The following is a 23,309-nucleotide window of genomic DNA, read 5'->3' as shown; positions in this document are numbered from 1 at the left end:
TGCATAAACCGCAATACAAAATATTAACAGACCGTTATTTATTCTCGCAAGCTATCACTCAATCAATCATTTTATTTTTCGTCATTAACGCGTCCGGGACGAAAAAGATACTAACTACAAAAATCGATATATACCTACCAGCACGTTAATGAACGGGAAAAGGTGGCAAAACCTTGAAAGGTTTAAAACGTGCCTGAATGGAAAATCATGTAGTATGCCTATAGGCTATATATCAGTAGTTAGCACGGCCACAAAACCCAAAAAACAAATAGCAAAAAATGAAACAAAAACAGAGAGAAGCACACATGTAGTAATGAATGACAGCCTAATGAAAAGTGTTGTGGATTGAATTTGCCAGTTCCAATATTGATGTGGATGACCAGTAATAATAATAAACTTGTGTCAATGGTCGAATAAAAACAAATGTAAATACATTGTACCTCTGTAAGGTTGGGATTAATGTAGCGAAAACACAGGAATATAAAGAAGCTCACACAGTGGCCCAAAAAGAGCCGTCTAATCATGTTTTAAATATGTAGAGACCGTTGATCTAACGTCAATTAGGCCTATGTTATATATACTATAATAGAACATAGGCCTAATTGACGTGAGATGAACGGTCTTCATATTTAAAACACTCAGGTTACATTTGTGCTTATCGACGTGGAGCATCTGCAAGAAATTTATCAACCAATTGTTTGTAATCCACAGTCATGTCTCTGTGCAAAGCCATCATTGCAATTCCAGTCAACCTCTCAGCACCACAACTGTTTCGAAGAGACGTCTTTACTCTTTTTAAATCAGAAAAGCTTCTCTCCACTGAAGCAGTGGCGCAAGGTATAGTGAGAAAAATCTTCAAAAATTCACGAACGTTTGGGTAGGATTCTTGCTTCGCATGAGGGAGGGCTTCGTCAATTGATGCTGGTAAATCAAGGAAGTTGGTATCTTTCCACTTGACAGCCCACATGAATATCTCTTGAGACACAACGTCTACTGAATGCGACAAATCGATGTTGTACATGTCAATGATATCATCAAAGTGACTCTTCGCGTCACTAGGACAAGTAATATTACAGTTCGCGATATTTACGGGAATAAGATTGAACATTTTAGCTACTTTCCGGAAATGTGAATTAAAACGGTCGGAAAGTTGAGAGATTCCAGATTCCAGAAAAGGCCGGAATACATTGTCATAAAAAGGCCGGAATACATTGTCATAAAAATATCCTTCAACATCTCCGTCCCTAGGATTTGAACGGAAGTTTGTACTAGATCGCACAATAAAGTTTTTATCTGCGATTTTACAAGCTTGTCGGTAAACGTCTCTAAATGTTTTCTTTTCGTTGTCTGCAAGTACGCACTCAAACATGCGCTTGATGTCAACTCACAGACCGAGAGAAGGTCATTGGTTATCTTCTGTAGTGTTTCTGAAAGCGTTATCAGAGCTCCAGACACAAATTTTATAATCACAGCAGATACAATAAAGTCAAAAGATTTCACCCTACAGCTTAGCAGTTCCGCTTTGTCAGAAGTGTTGGTGTCATGGTCATCTTCTAATGAATGCAAACATTGTACAATTGCCGGAATCAGTTCTATAAAGCGCACCACAGCATCATGTCTTTCAACCCATCTCACTGTGCAAAGGGCAACCAGAGTGGTCTTGTTGTAATTCGGAAAAATTACTTCAATGGTCCTGCGTAGTGCTGTTGTACGTTTAGGACTGGAACGTAAGAACGTTATGCAATCTTGAATTGTTTTCATTGGACGCCTTATAGTTGAAATACTACTGGAAGACGACAAAGTCAGGTTTAAGCAGTGGCAGGCACAGTGCACATAAACAGCTAACGGGTAATGCCTAGATATCACAGCTTGCACCCCATTCATTTTTCCGGCCATTGATGCTGCACCGTCGTAGCCTTGTCCTTTAAGTTTATCCAGTTCCAATCCCCATTGTGTAAGAAGCTGGATTATCTGTTCACTCAAACCTTTCCCCGTTAAATCTTCAGCTTGACTGAATCCTAAAAAACTTTCTTTCAACGCTGACGTGTTATCTGGAAGATCTTGGACGTATCGCACTACCAGGAACAACTGTTCGGAATTAGTGACGTCGCTCGCTTCATCTGCTAATATTGAGAAAATCTCGGCTTTCTTGATGTCCTTTACAACTTGTTCTCGAATTTGATTTGAAATTATGTCAATAAATTTGTTTTGTATTTTCCAGCTGAGATAAATCGCATTTCTGGGAGCCTGTTGTATGTATGTGATAATCTTGGAATCTCCTCTTGCTACCAATAGATTGAGAATGGCTTTAAAGTGCCCCTGACAGGTTGGACCCAAGTATAGTAAATTTTCTAAGCATTTTCTAGCGCAAAATTATGCTTAGCGAACTTTTTAATCTTAACCTCGAAGCTCGACTGGTTAGGGCGAAATGTATACAAAACGACAGTTCCGCAGCGCCACCACAGGCGAAACTCCATATTTCACTGCTCTGGGACGACTTTGGTGGTATTACGTCATCGTGGGTGGGCGTTGTTAGCGACGGATGAAACAAATGCTTTCTAGATGTAATTGGTGGATCACAGTTTGGTCGGAGTTGGTACAAGCGGTTGCTTTTTTCAAAGATTTATTGTTTTTTGCAGTTTAATAAAACTGTACTGGATACGTTCCTACAAAACCTAAAATATACTTGAAGTGAAAAATGAAGAAATCGTACGAATTATCATTCATATTTAATTCATCATCATTCATCACTATTCATAAATAAATAAAAGTTCTCTCTCTCTCCCTCATAATGTGCCTTCAGTTGGCCATTGAAATCCGGTGTAACGGCCATCTGGACTTGAAAATTGTTTCGGATTCGCCAAACAATGCATGACGGCAGCACAATCCGATTGTTGCTTCCGAGAGCACCACCTTGTAGTATCCACTCCAATACATGCCTGTAAGCGACTAATTACCGATACTGCCTGCAAGGAAATAAAATCACTTCGTTTAGTGTGCATTCTTCAGCGTTTAGGGTATTTTTAGCCTAATGTAGCATCCTTACTCTTTTGATAGGTCTCCGTTTTCTCCTTTCGGTTTATTGCTTTTTTCTCGAGTTCTTCCGGCTCCTCATAAAAAAAAAGTTCTTAGAACTGCGGGATGTAAGTGTGCCTCAAAATCGGTCAAATTGGTAACTCAGCTAGATTCGTCTTTCTTGTCTTTCTTCAAAAGTTCTTTCGTCTGTGGCACTTCATGGCAACATACACATTCATTGGGCTGGGACATAGACTCGCACTTGTGGCAAACGCACCACCTATAGTTCCCAGCACGCCACTCATTGCTGAGAAGATCCAAATCGGGTTGGTGGTGTTAACAAAATCATCTCCAGTGAAGTGAAGAGAACATATACGACTAGTTTTGTATGGTCCATCCCACTTTCGAACACTTGAAGAAAACTTTGACTATTTTCTTCTCAGCACCTTGTTTTGTTTGAAAGCATGAAAATATAGCACACGTCTTTGTCACTGACTCTGTCACATAAACAGCAATTTCCAGGCATTAGGCCTACCTCAACCATAAATTAAGTGTACTGCCTGTGAGATACTGCTGTTACACTGCAAATGGCTATAGCCAGATTAGGACAAATAAAAAATTATCCAAATTGTAGCCCTACAAGAGTTTAGAAAAACTGCAATTTCAATTGAATTGAGATGCTGTTTGATAAAAATAAACTCAATCTATTTGATCTAAACCTGATAGTAATAATAAGTTGACTTTTTCCTTTCGGTAATTCTCATTTTGCACATGCTTTAGACCAATAGAGCCCCACACATTGACGTTTTGGAGCAGTCGTACCATACCTTATCAACTCAACACAGAGAAAGAATGTGTCCTTCCCACCCACGGTGACGTCACAGCTAGGTTGCCGTTTTTATTTTCGCAATTGAATGAGTGCTAGATTCGCCGAAAGTGAACGAAAGTTTGCAAGCGTGTAACTTAGTAGCCTGTTGATATTTTTTACGATTTGCTGGTCAGGGAAGTTTGTTAGTGTCATCTCTTTGGTATCATAGGTAAATTTAGCAAATTTATTTTCCTGTCAGAGGCACTTTAAAATTGCCCTCATTTTCTTTTGCTGGCGAATCCAGTGAAAGCGGTCTACTATCATGGTGACCGCGAAAGGCAATATTTTGCCTGCCCAACAGGTGTATGACAGTGGCAAATCCTTCCAAATAATCTTTTTTTGACTTTAGAAGTCGCTGACTGGCAGTACTCAAGTTATCGACCACTGTACCAGTACTTAGAGTTACAAGAAAACTTTCTGATTTAATTGCAGCCGTCAAGTGATAACCTTTGCTTGCGTGCTCACGTAGAAGTCTCCTCCCAACTGCACAGCGTTGTGCTCCAGAAAGTGCTACTTCTACGTGTAGACGGAGATCCGACCCTCCAACAGATCTTGGTGCAAATAGCACACAGAACTTACAAAAACTCCCCTGCTTTACGGCACTGTATACCAACCAATTAAATTCTCTCAACCAATCACGTTGGAACGATGAAAATTTATCTTTTCCGTTAACTTTTCTTGAATACCTAAGGAAATCATACTGAAGCGGTGGTACCCACGGCTTCTGAAGCAGTTCTGCTTTCAAACAATGTGATATGGTAAACCTTGTTGCAATATAATTACCAAAAATCTGAAGCTTGTAACCGAGACGTGCTTGGAGAACTATCCGCAGGAACGGTTTCAGGCAGGTTTTCTTCTGTTGAAATCACCAGCTAAGTTGGACTTTCGAAAATATAATGTTATTTAAAAAATTTTTTTCTCTGCAACATGAAAGGGTGAAAAAGATAAAATACCGTTTTGTTATGTACCTGATAGCACTCGTGCGGCGATTCAATAAACCACCTTCGATTGAAGCACAGAGTGAGTTACCGATAGAAAAACAATTCAAACCCTGGGGGTTTTTTTCGCTGAGACTTTTCGGTCATTTGTCCGAAATGACTGGGAAAAATTCGGTCATTTTAACTGATGAAAATATTTCCTTTCAAGTAGCTGATTAAATACGCACTTAATATATTAACGCACTTTGAACTTGGAGATGAAGGCAATATAAAAATCAAAAACTGAATTACAGTCCAAAGCAAGGAAGAAAATTAATTATGATGTCATAAAAACAAAATGGCTGACTTTCCAGGGTAGTAAAACTTGAAGTGCAGGAAACCGGCTCAGCTTTGAAAAAAACAATTTAGTTAGGCCTATAAATTACACAAACAAACATTAAAAGATTATAACAAATAGACGAAACATACAGTAAACATTAGAAATAATATTAGAGATTGTAAACATTAGAATTTTCTTCTTGAATTTGTATCGATTGCTTTAAAATGAATGATTTCGTCTGGGTAGGCTACAGATAAGGCAATCAAAGCTAGGCTAGAATAGCTAATCCTTTGTCTTGATTGGGATTACGAGAATGAGGGTGGAGAAACTAAAAGGATTTCTTTTCTTTGAATTTGGTTTCTAAAATTTGGTGAATTGGCTAACTTGGGATGCAACCTTATTAACCCTCAAAACGAAACTGCAGCTGGCTTTAGGCTAGTCTGATTTGTAATCTTCGTATGGTCGCAACTTCACACATTCTTAAACCAATTTGGTATCATTGGTATCACACATTCTTAAACCAATTTGGTATTAATCTTAAACCATTTTGGTATCATAAAGACGGCATTTAAATTTTCTTTACAATCTTCTCAAACTTGACGTGTATCCAAGCCCTTAGTTTGTGTGGACTACTTTTTAAAATGTGGGCCTGGAGAGCAAACAATTTGCTGCCTACTTTCGAAAGCGCGGGAAACTTTTTTTGAGAGTGAGTAGCAAGCGCAGACAGGGCGAAAAAGGTCGCTTCGCACGTCACAGAATTGGATCATTGCGCTGTCAATTTACACTAGGCTAATATTCTAACTGTGATATATCCGCTTCCTCAAATAATTATTAGTTTTCTCTCTCGTTGCCGACCCTCTTTGATTTTTTCTAGTTGCGCCGCCGATAGTAGCCATAACAATCAATGGTTGGCAAAAGATATGCATTTACCAAACAAGAAGTAGGTAGCTGCTTTTCATAGACTGTTTGTAAATTTGAAACAATACAGAGGGGAAAGCTACAACCAATGCAACTGCAAATTAAATAATAATAATTTATTTATATAGCGCCATGATGGCTATCCCTCGTCTTTGAGGATGATGGATTATATAGCGCCACATTCACAGTCAAACTATGCTCCTGGGCGCTGTACATGACAATGGTGATATTAAAATAGTACTTTCAGTCATAATATTCCGTGAAATAGAACGTTGTCAAGCGAGTTTTGAATTTCTTTAAATTTTCAGCTTCTTTTACACAAATAGGCAAACAGTTCCAGCAATTGGCAGCAACAACTGGGATGTGGGAAGGTGCGATTTCCATATTGTGTCTTACATGAAGGGTTGCACAAGAGCAATTGATGTTGAGAACGCAAAGTTCTGGCAGGTTTATAATGAACAAGCAAAGTGTCCAAATAGTTTGGAGCAACACCATGGAAAACTTTATGAATTAATAAACATATTTCGGAAGTAATATATCTATAATAATGTAATAAATCCAAAAAATTCTCTCAAATAATTAAAGTACTAAAGCGTGGTTCACAGTTTCAGTCTTCGAAATTAGTGTCGGCAATCGGCAATTGCTGACGCAGATGCATAAATGGCGCATTAGCGTCGGCAATAAAAATGGAGAAGCCACACGAGCGCTTGTAAAGACCACAAGATTACAAAAAAAAACTAATTTTCTTAGACTACACCAGACTAGGATGTTGATTCAATCTTACCATTGCTTGATGTTTTATTTGGGTTACTTCCTACTTCGCCGGCGCTTAGACACGTGCCCAGCTGGGAGAATTGAATCTTTTATAGAAATATCACCTTATTTGCATTGATTTAACGTCAGCAGACGTCAAATTATGGTAAGCATCTACTCCTTATTGCGCCTCGTCTTCCGTTATCTCGTCCAGCTGGTACAGCATCTGATGTTACCGATTCTGACTAGTTCTTTAACAAACAGACTTTGTGTTGCTCGCAGTGTCCCAATTGTGGCGAAATTATGTTAGCTTATACGTAAATCGAGGCAATCTTCTCGCAGGGAGCTATTAATTTGTTACCGGTCCCTGGTTAAGCAATTAACGTTATTTTATAATAATTCTACGTCACTAGATGTACAAACGTAAATTCTTATTTGGCATTGTTGTTATGCAATATAACCCGCCGGGAAAATTAAATCAATTTCCGCTGACTAGAACGTTGAATCAACCCAATATTAACTTACTCCCCCCCCCCCCCTTCGAGTTATTTAACGTGAATTACCGTAACAGCGTGCATATCGCGTTGCTTGCTTTATCGCTACTTTTGGTATTATTACATCACAACAAATTAAACAATGCGGTCGTGATTGACTACTCTAGTATATTTTTTGCTTCTCGTTTTACATGTTTTGGAACAATCTTTTCGTAATAAATGATCACAGCAATTGCCGAGGCAATTTCAACTTTTGCCGTTTGGCCTCGGCAACGTTTTTGCCGAAGTAAAAATATGCTAATTTTGAAGACTGCAGTTTATGCGGCTACCGTGCGGCTGTCGTCTGGCCAAGGTTGCCAGAGATTGAAGAGCAATATTATACCAAATATTAATGAAAAAATATACCCAACCTAAAAATATTACACCAATTCAGTTTATTTGTTTTATTGGCAAAGAAATAAAACTATACAAAACACAATAAAGACAAATAATTCGCACCAAGTTTATACCAAACAAATTTAAAAAACAAAAGTACTGCACAATCATGCAAAAACTACGCTTTAAGCATGGATCATTCCATAATAATTCAACCAATCTCAAGAAAATTGAAAACCCTTACCTCTCAAATTTATTTTTATTTTTGAGGATTTTAAAATACAAAGAAATAATGAAAGATGCATTTTTAATTTTTTCTCTATCTTATTTGATGTTCGAATAATTGCATAATGAAAATTTGAATTTTTGTCACTACAGGCGCCACTGGGTACAATCACGTTTTACAAAATTTTCCTCAAATCTACATTTTTAAGTCAAATTTTCTGAACAAAATGACTAATTGTATGTTTTCGGGGCCGAGGATTGAAAAAATGAAGTCACAAAACCAAAAAATGCTTAGTTTTCTTTGTAAGTGGTCTTGAACATAACTTGGAGCACCCAACTACAAATACCTCCAATTTGCTCTTGATTCAACATTTTTTGTCTGGCAACCAGCAATAGGCTTAGAAATGCCTGATCTCACTGGGAGTAAAATATCTTTTTACGATGTTTTTTACATGATGAGAAATTTTACTTGATTGACCTTATTATTCGTATTTTCAAATATATGTGTGTATCACATCCCTTCCAAAATGCCAGCTGTTATGCATGCATTGTATTTGATCTTTGATGATGATGATCAGCTTCAATGACAATACATTTCTGTGAGGAACAAGATAAATGATAATGTTTGAAAATGCCAGTGGATAGTACCAAACTCACATGAGAATCTTGGAGACATTTCTAACTAGGAGATGAAAGTTGCAGGCCTACTGCACCAGTAAAACAAAAATTTGCTCAATGCAATAAGATCTTCAGCTGCCAAACTATAATTTTGACCTGACTCCGATGTCAATAATAATAGTTGCAATACTTAAATAAGAAACACTAGAAACGTTTTGCAAGAAAGCAAGCACAAGGAAACGTTACCTCACTCTGATCTCAGTCTATACTTCAACACTCACATATGAAGATAAGATCTCCTTTTATAACCAGCTCACACATACTATCTTTAAAGTCCCTCATCTAGACAAACTTGTTGTGCACGGTGACTTCAATGCCAGAGTTGGCAGGGACCATGGTGTGTAGAAGGGTATCATAGGCCATCATGGTATTGGGAAATGCAATGCAAATGGAGAACTTCTGCTGGGTCTTTGTGCTGAACAAAACCCTAATCGTAACAAACACTCCATGCTATATAAATCCTCACAAAATGTATGGTCTTCCAGGCAGTCGTTCTATCCACTCTTCTCCATGCTTGTGAAACATGGACATTATACCTCCGTGAAATCAAACGTCTTGAAAATTTCCAGCAGAGGAAACTGAGGCAAATGCTAGGAACTCGTTGGGAAGAATACACGATTAGCCAATTACACAAAAACCAAATAAGATAGAGGAAAATTTTAAAATGCATACTTAATCATTTGTTTGTATCTTCAAGATATCCAGAAACAAAAAAATCTTAGAAGTAACGGGTGTTTAATGTTCGTCATTGGTTGAATTATAATAAAATGCACTATCGCACTCATATATCAATTGTCTGAATAAGAACCACATCAAAAAGGTAATCCCCATATGGGTTTCGCATAATATTTAAGGTGGACTCACAGTGGAAAAGATCATTTAACAAAAAAAGAGGATCTGCTCGATGCTCTACTACAAGGTAGGCTAGTCTAGTCTGTAGACATAGCTCAGCTGTTCTTATACTGACTGACAGGCAGGTGACCGGAACATATGCCATAAGAAAGTCTATCATGCTCACCAGGACTAGAAAACGGAAAGCCTCCTCCAAGAAAATTTGAAAAAAAAACATTACAGTTGCACATTCTGAGAGTACTTTCAGCCTAAATCAATGGTAGACTACAACGAAATCAAACGATGCTTCTTCATCATCATGTGAGCCTCTGGGACTGAGGGTTCAATTCCATTGTTGGTGAGCCCAATTAGCTGCAGAGATGTCTTGTCCATCAGATGCGTTAATCAAAAGTTGAGCGGCTGGCACGAATGGGTGTCTTGATTTCAGTTGACAGGGCTGGTGCTCCTTTGAAGAAACAGAGACCTTGGAATGTGTCTTTTTCGTGACGAAGTTCAGAAGGTTGGATGCCAGCAAAAATGGGAAGACTATCCAATGGTGTGGAATGCAGGCATCCAGCCACTGTGCATAAGACGCTGTATATGGCAGTGAGCACTGCAGCGTCAAACAGGTGCTCTTCTCGTCGTCGTCATCATCTGAGCTTCTGGGGCCGAGGGTCTATCCTTTTACCACCCCAGATTCACGATGTTCCCGGACTACACTGGAAGGCTGCTAGAGAGCAGCCAGTCTTTAGTTTCATCATCCATGACGCGCAGACCTTCCACTCCGTTAGGTGGCTTGAAGATGGTACAGTCATTGATGATGTGGTCTGCGGTCTGTTCCTCGGCACCACATTCACAAAAGGAGGAAGAAGCCAATCCCCATTGGTGCATGGTTGAGCGGAAAAGCCCGACGCCCATACAGAGACGATTGAGGCGCACCCATGCCTGTCTCTGTAGTGTCAGGCCTATGGGGCGTGTGTCGGTGATGAATGAATGGAGTCTGGTGGTGCTTGACCTCCATTCAGAATTCTATTTATGGTCCACCCAAGTAGCCGCACCAGAGATGTCTTGTTCATCAGCTTCGTTGATCAGAAGCCGAGCGGCTGGCACGAATGGGTGTCTTGATTTCAGTCGGCGGGGGTGCCCGTTTGGGAAGGCAGAGATCTTGTGGTGGAGAAGATGGTTAGGCTCCAGTGCCCGTCGACCGAGGGACAGAGTGGCTTCTTCGTGACGAAGCTCAGCAGGTTGGATGCCAGCGAGAATGGGGAGATTGTCCAATGGTGTGGGACGCAGGCATCCGGTCACTGTGCGCAGGGCGCTGTTTATGGCAGTGTCGATGTTGTGGCAGTGAGCACTGCGGCACCAGACAGGTGCACAGTACTCTGCTGAAGAGTAGACAAGGGCTAAGGCTGCTATTCGCAAAGTGTCAGCCCTCGCCCCCCAGCTAAAGCCTGCCAGGCGCTTTAGTAGTGCAGCGCGGGATGTCAGTTTCTTGCGCAGTGACACCAAATGGTGGCGGTATGTGAGTGATCTGTCTAGTGTCACCCCAAGATACCTTGGCTCGGGGCAGAAGGACAGAGGTTTTCCGTTGTTGTGGACATGTAGCTCACGATCAGCTTCCCGATTGTGGAGGTGGAAAGCTGCCGCCACAGTTTTGGTTTCGATGAGTTTCAGTCGCCAGTTCTGGAGATAAGCTGAGATGGTTTGCATGTCCTGGCTCAAGGTGTCTTCTAGATTTTCCCACGACTTTGTGGAGTGGAGAATTGCCAGATCGTCCGCATAAGCGTATTTTGCGGAGACCGTGGTTGGCAGGGCGTGGATGTAGATGTTGAAAAAGAAGTGGAGCCAGGACCGATCCCTGTGGGACGCCGTTTTTTAGGCGCCTCAGTCTGCTTCGCCGTGGATTGCTGGTGGTGAGGGTGAAGCTTCAATTCCTGACAAGTTCCATAATCATATAGACCATATGTCGGTCAGGAAGCAGGCGAAGCGGCTTGTAAGTAAGGCTGCCTTGCCATACAGTATCGTAGGCAGCTGTGAGATCTAGAAAGACAGTGCCGGCCTTCTTTTTTGCCTCAAAGCAGTCCTCGATATCTTGGGTCAACAGTGTGACCTGATCTACAGTGGATTTTCCGCGCCGAAACCCAGCTTGCTCTTTTGGAAGGAGCGGGTTGATGATTGGGTTCACGCGGACATAGATCAGCCTTTCGAAGATTTTGAAAGGAACGCAGAGGAGGGATATCGAACGATAACTCCTTGGGTCCTCTGGTGGCTTGTGAGGCTTAGGGATCGCAACTACTAAAGCTCTTCTCCAGATTTTTGGAATTGTGAGGTGGTGCAGGCAGGAAGAGAGGAATCTACGTAACCAGGACTTGAGGGCAGGGCCAGCATGGAGCACAAGCTCAGGGCAGATCTTATCTGGCCCTGGAGACTTGTGTGGTTTCACTAGGCGGAGGGCGGTGGCAAATTCCTTTGGAATGAAATCTCCAGAGATTGTTTCTTCTTGTGAGGTATGGTATGTGGTACAAGTAGCACCTTTGAACCCTGGGCAGTCGCCATGGATTGTTACACCATGGGTCTCGGGGAACACTGGTCTTGATCACACACCAAACTAACAAGTGGGTCCACGTCCCACCTCATGGGCAACAACCTCGACTGGTTGGCTAAAACTTGTTAGAAATCCTGCTGCCTTGCAGGAAATACTTTTTAAGTAAAGGCTAGGCCCACCGCCAATAACTGTGGTTAGCGTCAGGAAGGGCTTCCGGCTGGAAAATCTTTGCTCCAAAATATTATTTAAATGCAGCAAAAGCTAAAAATGGCCCCTAGTCCCCAGCAGCCCTTAGATGGGCAAGGGGTGCGAAGAATCTCTGGGTTCCGAGAAAACAAAAAAACATTGAAAAAAGATTTTGGTGTTAGAATCGGATGCTGGAATGTGGGAAGTTTGTGTGGTGAAGGAACTGAAATATGTGAAGAACTAAGAAAAAGAAGGGTGGATATATGTTGCCTAGAGGAAGTAAGATGGAGGGGACAGTCAGCGCGGTTTTTAGGTGTCAATGGGAGGAGATATAAGTTATGGTGGTCAGGAAATAACACAGGAATCGGTGGTGTTGGTTTCTTGGTAAAAGAGGAATTGTGTGAGAAAGTAATAGAAGTTAGAAGAAGGAGTGACAGAGTGATGACAATGGTACTTGCTTTTGAAGAGGAGGTAGTGAGGCTAATCTGTGCATATGCACCTCAAAGTGGTAGGGATTACTTAGAAAAGGAAAGTTTTTATGATGTTTTGGCAGAGGAATGGGATTTACGGAGTTCAAAAGAGTTGGTGTTTGGATTAGGAGATTTTAATGGACATGTTGGAAAACAAGCAAATGGGTTCGAGGGCATTCATGGAGGGTATGGTTTTGGGGAGAGAAACATGGAAGGAAGAATGCTACTTGAATTTTGTGATGAAAGGAAACTTTGTATTGCCAACACATGGTTTAAAAAGAAAGAGAAAAGGAAGGTGACTTACAGCTCAGGAGGACATGAGTCGGAAATTGATTTTATTGTGGTTGGGCAGGAACAGAGAAAGTACTTGAAGAATGTGAAAGTAATTCCGTGGGAGTTGCAGCATAGACTAGTAATAGGAGACTTAAATATGAAAAAAGTGAAGAAAATTGTGAAGAAAGAACGAGTTTTTGTGAGAAATGTGTGGAAACTGGAGGAAAAAGAAACGAGAATTAAGTTTGTGAAAAGAGCAAAAGAGCTGGTAAACATGAGTGCGCAGGACTTGTGGGCTTCATTTCAGAAAGGTGTCCTAGCAGCATGTGATGAAGTATGTGGGAAAAAGAAAGTGAGGAGGGATCGTGGAGACACATGGTGGTGGGATGAAGAGGTGAAGCATGCGATTTCACAGAAAAGAGATGCATACAAGCAGTGGCGCAAAAATGGGTCAGAAGAGAATAAAAAGAAGTATAAGAGTATGAAAAAGAAGGCAAAGAGGGTTGTTGCAAGAGCTATGAAGAATGGTGCTGAAAAGGAACTTAATAAAATGGGGGAAAGCCAAAACAAAGTATTCAGACTCATAAAGCAAATGAAAAAGGATGGGAATGATATTGTAGGGGGAAGATGTATAAGGAGTGGAGATGGGAAGTTGCATTTCAGCCCGGAAAGCAGAGGAGAAGTGTGGAAGGAACATATGGAAAATGTTATGAATAAGGAGAATGTATGGGATCATATGACAGAGGTTGATCTGGTGGAGGGTCCAGTGGGAAAGGTTACTTGTGATGAAGTGGTGGAGGCAATGGGGCAAATGAAACTGCATAAAGCAGCCGGTCCATCAGAAGTGAGCGTAGAGATGATTAAAGCAAGTGGAGAGTTGGGAATTGAAGTAATGCTACAACTTAGCCAAAGGGTATTCGATGGAGAGGGAATGCCGGTGTAACGGTCCAGGAGTTACTGCAGTCTGAAAGTTACCATAACTTCAGGACCGCGTATACGCGGTCTGAAAGTTACTGCCAGTCCAGAAGTTACTAAAACAGGGTTTTCAGATTTGACGCTTGCAGCAGATTTGTATAAATGATTTCAACATTGGAAACATGTTGAACTTGAAGACTTATCCACCACTGCATCTTAACAAGATGATTTACAGCAGAAACGTATTATTGGGAATGAAGCGAAAATAAGATGAGTTTTGTACCAGAAATTGTTGCTGTTTTGGAATGAAATTTGAATTTGTAACCTAACAATTTACGTAGGCTATCATTTTAACCTGATTTGTTTGTATCATACTATTTGAAGTTGTGTCCGTGCCTTACGTGCGTTGGCAAATAAATTTGCATGGGGAGGTGATTGACTAGATGACCACTTAGCTTATAGTCTTTTGCTGTCATCCTGATTGTGCTATAATGCAACGTACGATTCACAATGTAGTATTATGAGTGTTTTATTGACTCATTGTAGGCTATATGGCTCTGTTGAAACAAATAATTTAATTGATCATCGCTCCAAACATTTCAAAGTTTAAATCGGGCTATACGCGAATCGGTGGCATTTAATAAGCTATACAGCAACAGGCCTTAATATATCGTACAAAGTTTACATTTGAAGGCTGACTTGTTAGCCGCTGGTCTTGAGTTGTAGTTGACGAACATAGTCTTTGACTATATTTTATGTAGGCGTATTTCATGAAAGCTAAAACCAAAGTTTTCTAGTGAATGAAGCACTGAGCCTATTTTTGGTCTGGTTTTTCATAATTACCGTTTTGAAGAAATATAAAGTAACTTAGGCTACATGTAGGCCAACCAGTAGTCAAAACGTCATCAACCTTTAGTGAGTAGGCTATCACAGTCTCATACGCGGGGAAGGCTTTAGCTTTTACGAAAGTGTTGAACACTTTGAGATTCCAATGAATTTCCGTTGCACTCCCATCGAAAACACGTGGCACGAAACTTAAAAGTCTAGAATTATGGTTTCGTGGTGAGAATATTTATCCTTGGGATTCATCTTTCGCACACTTGCAGAGGGTTTAATCTACTGACCAAGTGAAGTTTCAGCCCATTCACAAGTTTTCCCAAAAGAATTTCGAAAAAGCACACCCACTTACAATAGCAGTAACTTTTGGACTGCTTCTGCGGCGTTGCAGTCTGGAAGTTACTGTCAGTCCAAAAGTTACCAGCGGTGCCAGGCGTTTTCACAATCGATAGAAAAGCAAAAATTGTTTTAACTAAGTGTGATGAATTCATTGCTCTCAAACTAATGCAAGCTTTTCAGTTAACATTACAAAATACTTGTAATTATTAATCTGACCTTTTGAGAGGTTAAAAATTTAATTATTTTTTTGAAACAAAATTAAATAAAATTTAAATAAAATATTTGGCAACTCTTGTAACTTTTGGCATGCAGTAACTCTTGGACTGCTACACCGGAGGAGTGGAAGCAAAGTACTCTTGTTCCATTGTTCAAGAGAAAAGGGGATGTGAGAAGTTGCAGTGCATATAGAGGTGTAAAACTACTAGAGCATGGAATGAAAATTGTGGAGCGAATACTAGAAAAGAGGTTGAGAACATTGGTGAAATTAAATGATATGCAGTTTGGATTTATGCCAGGAAAAGGTACAGTGGATGCTCTGTTTATATTGAGAAGAATGCAGGAGGAATACCGAGAGAAGCAGAGAAAACTATATATGTGTTTCGTCGACTTAGAAAAGGCATTTGACAGAGTACCAAGGAAAGTGATGGAGTGGGCAATGAGGAAAAGAGGTATACCGGAGGTATTAGTGAGAGCTGTGATGTCTATGTATGAGGATGCAAGAACAAAAGTGAGAGTTGGATCAAATTATTCAAACGAGTTTTTTGTGAAGGTTGGTGTACACCAAGGATCAGTTTTGTCACCTCTAATATTTGCTATTGTGGTTGACGTTGTAACTGAAGGAGTGAGGGAGGGCTTATTGAGTGAAATTTTGTATGCAGACGACCTGGTCTTGACAAGTAATAGTATGGAGGGACTGGAGAGAAAGTTTGAGAAATGGAAAGAAGCATTTGAAACCAAGGGTATGAAGGTGAATCTTGAAAAAACAAAAGTGATGGTGAGTGGAGCAGAAGGAACAGTTGTTGAGAGCAAAGTAGATCCCTGTGGAATATGTGGCAAGAGAGTGATGAGAAATTCAATGCAATGCAAGGAATGTGGAAAGTGGGTACATGCAAGATGTGCTAATGTCAAGAGAGACGCAACAAGATTGGCAAAGTGTTTTGTTTGTGGGAAATGCAGTAAAGGAAGGAATGAAGTGGAAGGCCATGATGATGAGTTCTGCCATGGCATCGAAACAGTGACAGACTTCTGTTATCTGGGTGATCGGATAAATGGAAGTGGTGGATGTGAAGCAGCGGTGACAACAAGGGCAAGATTGGGCTGGGCAAAGTTCAAGGAATGTGGGGAAATGTTGTATGGCAGAAAATTCTCACTAAGGATGAAAGGGAAAGTATATCGGAGCTGTGTGCGCCCTGCAATGCTATATGGTAGCGAGACGTGGATATTGAGAGAGAGTGAACTGGCAATCCTGAGAAGAACGGAAAGGTCAATGGTGAGAGCAATGTGTGGGGTGAAAACGAGAAGGTAAAAAGGACTGAAGAATTGTTGGATATGCTAGAGATGAGAGAGACCATAGACCAACTGGCAAGGGCAAATGGAGTAAGATGGTATGGACATGTGATAAGGAGGGAGGAAGGAAGTTTTCTTAGAAAGGCACTAGATCTAAAGGTGGATGGGAAGAGGAAACGCGGTCGTCCAACAAGAACGTGGAAACAACAAGTGAAGGATGAATTTAAAAAAGTCGGACTGAAGGAGGAAGATGCAAGGGACAGGGTGAAATGGAGAAAAGGGATTAAAACAATTGCTGCGCGGAAACAATCGGCCACCCCCACTAGTGGGGAACAAACCGACGATGGATTATGATGATGATGATGTGGTGTTACCACTCGCCACAGGGCAGACACTTCCTTGGCAACAAGGTGGGATGTCTCGCGGTCCTTTGTCTTGTAGACCCCGTTCTGCACTAGCTGGGAAGCGATGTCATTTGCAGAAACGGGGCACTGGCGAGGGGAGTTTGCTGAGCGCCCAGTAAGGTTGTTGATGATGCTCCATGCTTTGCGGCTTGAGTGTGAGAAGTCGATGGTTTGGACGGCTTCATTCCATCACTCAAGCTTCTTTGCGTCCAGCCGCTCAAGTAGTCTGGTGGCGGCGGTGTTAGAAGCAGCACCACTTGTGGTGCCTAGGCCCCAGATAGGAGCGATAGAGAGCTTCACACTCAGAGTCCCAGCATAGTGTATAGCTGGTTCGATGGCCACGTGGTATTGTGGCCTTTGCACAATTATTATAGCATTGCAGAAGTCCTGGTATGCCTCGTCTGCGTTGCATGTTTCAGGTGGTGGTAACTTTGCAGTAGACTCATTGGTCAGGAGGCTGTATTGATTCCAATCGGCTTTCTTGAAGTTCCATCGCTTCACCGGTGAACTCGGGACAGGAGCCACAAGTTTTGGGGCGATGATGAGGGACAGCCGGTGTTGGGACCACGCGAAGGCCAAGTCAGGGTTTGTCCCTGTTCCCCAGCGGCCTGAGCGAAAACTGCCTGGTTCCTTTGGATTGAATAGGAGGGCAAGATGGTTTGTAGAGGCCCAGTCAGCCAGCAATTCTCCGTCGCTGCTTGTGTTGTTGTAGCCCCAGTCGATGTGCTGGCAGTTGAAATCGCCAGCGTAGAGACTGGGGGAGGGGAACGTTGGAAGGGATGATGGCAACATTTGCGAGGGTGGGGGACTGGGGGCTTGTAGATGTTGTAGTCTGAGATACATATGCACACCCACTCAATCTCGGCATGAGTTGGAGATTGGTCGACAAACGTCCACTTCAGGCTCTCATGCACAAACGTGGCAATGCCATGCTTCTTGCTTAAGGTAGACCCTAGCCTGGGTGCTCTACTGAAGAGTGGACAAAGGCTAAGGCAGTAAGGCTGCTATACGCAAAGTGTCAGCCCTCGCTTTCCAGCTGGAGCCTGCCAGGCACTTGAGTAGCGCGCGATGTCAGTTTCGTTACAGTGACACCAAATGGTGGCGACGGTATGTGAGAGATCTGTCTGATATCATGATAAGGTATTTTGGTTCGGGGCAGATAGATTTTCCGTTGTTCTGGACATGTAGCTCACAATAGGCTTCCCGATTGTGTAGCCAAAAGCTGCTGCCACAGTTTTAGTATTGCTGAGTTGAGTCACCAATTCTGAAGATATGCTGAGAGGGTTGTCATGTCCTGGCTCAAGGTGTCTTCTAGGTGCTGCTGCTGTAATGATGCTGTAACAGACTGTGGAATTTTTATTTGAAATATTTTAGAAGGTGGCAATCGCTCTCTTTGCCTTCTGACTATGTCCCTGGTTACGCAAAAAACTAAGAAAAAAATCACAACACAAGCCCTTCATTCTCATGATTACAAGTAGTCTAGCTGTGTGCAAAGACATGCGACTGGCCGACTTGCTACAAAAGAACTTGCTGGTTACCAAGGATACAGATCCGGCAAAACGATAGAGTTGAAAATATTCAGCTGAGCCGGTTGAGGCGAGAAATTCTTCCGATAGCCGGACCATACACACAAGTAAATTCTACTATGAACTGCCCAACAGTTGCCGTTTTACTGCATCAAGTTTACAGAGGCCATAATTATTGCGACCACCTCCACTGTAAGTAGTGCACTAAGTGCAGTCGTGGGAAGTTTTTTGTGGAAAATTTTTTTTATAAAGCTGATACTTTTCTCAGACCTTCCCCATGCTATGCAAATGGCTCAGAAAAAAATCCCCATCAATCGGTGATGGGAAACCCCCTATTGGGCCCATTTTCCAAATGACGTCACAATCCCTTTATAAAAATTTCAAGTTTTTCAAAATAGGACATATTATACATCATTTTTTAGCTTTTTTCAAGAGGAATAACTTTTTCTATTAACAAGAACCCTGAAAGTGTACAGAAAAAGAGTTATTACCGATTAAGCAAAAGGATAAATCCATGAACTCCAGGCAAATTTGAAATGATTCGTCACTGTTGGACTTATTCTTCTACATTCGTTAACAAGAACTAAACAAAGTAGGCTAAGCGAAACAAAAATTGAAGCTATCATCATCATCAAAAACGTCAAAAATGTTGCTTTCCTCCTCGTCTTGTCCTGTTTCATCTTTATTGTAAGAGCACTCCTCTTCGGTACCAACATCGACGTTATGCAAAAGTGAAAAAAAAACCTTCATTCTTAAGTTTTTCGTCTAGTCTCTGGAGTATGTCGTTCATACTAATTATACTTAGATACGAAAAAGATGTGAAACTATCTTTGTATTTGAAGCATACTCAGGCTACTATGACTCCAGATATTGCTGATAATTGCAGAATTTTCTTTTCATCAATGGTTGTAGGCCTACAATCAACTCCTAACCGAGCAGCACACAGTAAAGAGGACAGCAAAAAGCTTCACTGGAATTTGGAAAGATCTTGCGATCGAGCAAGCTCTTATGCGCTCAATTAAGTCGCGTGGAGGATTAACGGAAAGAAAAGTATGCAGAAAGTGTTCGACATCTTTGGGTTTTTAGTGTGAGTCACTCGGCAAGTATTCATAAAGCAATGAAGCAACTAAACAAGGCTCAGTTTCTATGAAGTAGGCTAACCAGCATGAAGAGTTGGGTGCTTCAAGAAAAAAGAGGGATTACGAAGATTTTAAAAGTTTCTGGCCTGGTTAACAACGAAAAACCCATTCTTGGTACCAGATGTAAACCTATCTTCTCTTTCAAACGGTCTAGTGTACAACGCTGGAAAAGATGACGTCAATTGTGAACAAGCGGAGCAAATTGGTCAAAATATCCAAAAAGGTTTAGATGGGGTAGCAATCACTATCGCATTAATCAAACCATTAGAATCCTTAATGGAAGTAAACAAAACAAAAAGTAGTGCAAGTGGTATTGGTTCGAAAGTCATGTTCAATAGGATGTTTGCTGTTGCTGAAAGCGAAGAAAGCCTTGAGCAATTTTTCGAATTCGAGTTGACTTCAGAGCCAATGTCCATGTTCAAGGAAGGCATGATGAGAAAGCCTGACAAACCCTCTCTTCGAAAAATTCTTTTGCCTGGTTCTTCGTCGCATGCCTTAGAGGAAATCAACAAGCAACTTCTATTATCGACGGTGGTGCATTAGGCCTACTACATAAAGTTTGCTGGAAAAAAGGAATGAAGTTTTCGGAAGTTTGAAATCGTATGTGAAATATATCCAAAACCATTATACACATGCTGTTGTTGTGTTTGATGTCTATCATGACGAAAGTACTAAAAGTCGCGAGCACTTGCGCCGAAATTCCGTTCCACAGTGCACGTTTGTGAAAATTGATCCGAGCAATTCACTTCCATTTACTCAAGATCGCTACCTCAGCTGCATCGAAACCAAGGCTGAATACATCAAGTTTGTTTCTACCCTACTGAGACAATCTAAAGTTGAAGTTCACAACTGCTCTGATGATTTTACATTAACATCTACATTAAAAATAACTGATCTACACAATGAATATTGAAAAACGAAATGCACAAGAATGAAACTGCAAAGCAGAGGAGAAAGGCACATCGCATGGCGGTTAATTATGCGAGGCAAAATGCTCTGCTGATGCTGACGGTTCCATTGTAGCGAAATCCCTTCATTATGCTTCTCTTCGAAAAGGTCCAGTAAATGTCATTGCTGATGATACTGATGTAGTTAATATGTTACTGCATCATTGGAAGACTGACACTCATGATGATATTTACTTCGACCAAGGAGCGCTTCAACAAAGCCCGGAAAATCAAAGAAGCCAACCCAAGTATTAAAGATATTAAAGAAGATTTTCTTTTCCTCAATGCATGGTCAGGATGCGACACAACGTGATCGATATTTGAAAATGGGAAAAGAAGTTTGTGAAAATCAGAAACGCTGAAAGAGAATTCTGCAATTATCAGCAATGTCTGGAGTTCCCAAAACGAGGTCGGAGAAGCCTCTATAACTGCATTCAAGATCTGGTATTGTGGCAATGAAGATTCAACGCTTACTAAACTCAGAACTGACGATGCACTGAATAAGTGCGAAATATATTTTCTGTAACATCTACTGACAACTGATCTCTGTTACCTTAGCAATTGAGGTTTTAGCTTACTAAACTCAGGTATGTATTTTTACATAGGGATTATATAATAATGTTTACACTTTTAAGATATTGTCCAATTCAAGATACCCTGTATGCAATATTTATCTTTGTTTACTTTTAGACATGACAATTACATGTAGGCTATATGGCATGCGAAGGGATAATTGCACCGGAAAAGCTACCACCGAGCCAAAGAACACCCTACTTCCATGGGCTACGTCTTTACTTGGTGAAGAATTTAAATTCAATGTTTGTGAATGGGGATGGAGAAACAATGGCAACAACGAACTTGTCCCAATAATGACGGATATGCCTATAGCACCAGAAGCATTGACCACAGTAATTAGATGCAGATGTAAGAAATCAACGAAAAATCCATGTGAAACGAAAACTTGCACCTGTCGCAATTATGGAATGGCATGTGTTTCTTCGTGTGGTGAATGTCATGGTGTTTAATGTAATAGTATAGTAGCCTAAGTAGGCTATGCTTGAAATACAAAAATAGTTTCACATCTTTTTCGTATCTAAGTAATAATTTGTATGAACGACATATTCCAGAGACTAGACGAAAAACTTAAGAATGAAGACTTTTTTTCACTTCTGCATAACGTCGATGTTGGTACCGAAGAAAAGGAATTCTCGTACAATGAAGATATGAAACGGGACAAGACGAGGAGGAAAGCAACATCTTTGTCATTTTTAATGATAGCTTCAATTTACGTTTCGCTTAGCCTACTTTGTTTAATTTTTGTTATAGAATATGGAAGAATAAGTCCAACAGTGACGAATCATTTCAAATTTGCCTGAAATTCACAGATTTATCTTTTTGCTTAATCGGTAATAACTCTTTTTCTGCACATTTTCAGGGTTCTTGTTAATAGAAAAAGTCGTTCCCCTTGAAAAAAGCTAAAAAATGATGTATAATATGTCCTAATTTAAAAAACTTGAAATTTTCATAAAGGGAATGTGACGTCATTTGGAAAATGGGTCCAAAAGGGGGTTTCCCATCATCCGATTGATGGGGATTTTTTTCTGAGCCATCTGCATAATATGGGGAAGGTCTGAGAAAAGTATCAGCTTGATAAAAAAATTTTCCCACAAACACCACTTTTTAAGCTCCCACGACTGCACTAAAGGCCGAGTACAGCTTTGGATGGACCATGTTATTTTAGAATCAACACCCCTGTCCTTAAGGTCCCAAACTACCTTAGATAGTTCCGTGCTGTTTCGTTTAGACCTATCCATGAAGGAATATTTGTGGTTGGAGAAACGTTTTTATGTTTGTGGCCTCTGTCTCGCTGAAACACTGGCCATTCTAATTAATACCATCTGAGAAGTACCACATACAAGATATCTTCATAATGGCTGTTTTGATATGGAATGACCCAATTATGAGAACATAAAAACACTGTGAGAGGTCACTAAATGTTGGTGGATTCACCCAAAATTTTGCCAGGAAGGTTTTTTCAGGTAAATGCGAAGATTAAAGGGGTGTGCACAAATAAAAACAAAAATTACCGAAAAATTAAGCGGTCTAATCTACACCCACGACCTGCCAACTACGGTCTCCGCAAAATACGCTTGCTCGGACGACCTGGCAATTTTCCACTCCACAAAATCGTGGGAAAATCTAGAAGACACCTTGAGCCAGGACATGAAAACTCTCTCAGCCTATATCCAGAACTGGCGACTGAAACTCATCGAAACGAAAACTGTGGCAGCAGCTTTCCACCTCCATAATCGGGAAGCTGATCGTGAGCTACACGTCCAGAACAACGGAAAATCTCTGTCCTTCTGCCCCAAACCAAGACATCTTGGGGTAAGACTGGACAGATCGCTCACATACCGCCACCATTTGGTGTCACTGCGCAAGAAACTCACATCCCGCGCTGCGCTACTCAAGCGCCTGGCAGGCTTTAGCTGGGGGGCGAGGGCTGACACTTTGCGTATAGCAGCCTTAGCCCTTGTCTACTCTTCAGCAGAGTACTGTGCACCTGTTTGGTGCCGCAGTGCTCACTGCCATAACATCGACACTGCCATAAACAGCGTCCTGCGCACAGTGACCGGATGCCTGCGTCCCACACCATTGAACAATTTCCCCATTCTCGCTGGCATCCAACCCGCTGAGCTTCGTCGCGAAGAAGCCACTCTGTCCCTCGGCCGACGAGGCACGGGCACTGGAGCCTAACCACCTTCTCCACCACAAGATCTCTGGTCTCCCAAACGAGCACCCTCGTCG

The 23,309-nt window shown here is 41.2% G+C and overlaps 2 protein-coding genes across 2 annotated transcripts in view; both read right to left on the bottom strand.

The window, feature by feature from the left end:
* The window catches only part of LOC145772608 (phosphatidylinositol-3,5-bisphosphate 3-phosphatase MTMR2-like), a 133,793-nt gene that overhangs the window by 12,774 nt on the left and 97,710 nt on the right, over positions 1–23,309 (bottom strand). The gene's annotated exons all lie outside the window — the stretch shown is intronic.
* On the bottom strand, positions 656–8,946 carry LOC145771713 (52 kDa repressor of the inhibitor of the protein kinase-like). The gene is made up of 5 exons (XM_082583440.1): positions 8,876–8,946; positions 8,421–8,502; positions 4,100–4,739; positions 1,389–2,285; positions 656–1,293 (listed from the first exon to the last, which is right to left on the bottom strand). Exons 1-5 carry the CDS (start codon positions 8,944–8,946, stop codon positions 656–658), a joined length of 2,328 nt encoding a protein of 775 aa, XP_082439566.1.

The sequence above is a fragment of the Aplidium turbinatum genome, chromosome 6 (genome assembly GCF_918807975.1).
Source record: "Aplidium turbinatum chromosome 6, kaAplTurb1.1, whole genome shotgun sequence".
In the NCBI taxonomy this organism is placed as follows: Eukaryota; Metazoa; Chordata; class Ascidiacea; order Aplousobranchia; family Polyclinidae; genus Aplidium; species Aplidium turbinatum.
The sequence above is the reverse complement of the archived record's forward strand: the minus strand, read 5'-3'. Positions and strand labels throughout refer to the sequence as shown.

Coding starts and splice junctions, on each gene's coding strand:
- LOC145771713 (XM_082583440.1), bottom strand. CDS start 8,946: ATGGCCTATGATACCCTTCTACACACCATGGTCCCTGCCAACTCTGGC. Junction 2,286..4,099: donor GCCAGCAAAAGAAAATGAGG/GCAATTTTAAAG, acceptor ATCTATTGGTAG/CAAGAGGAGATTCCAAGATT. Junction 1,294..1,388: donor CAATGACCTTCTCTCGGTCT/GTGAGTTGACAT, acceptor GTAAAATCGCAG/ATAAAAACTTTATTGTGCGA.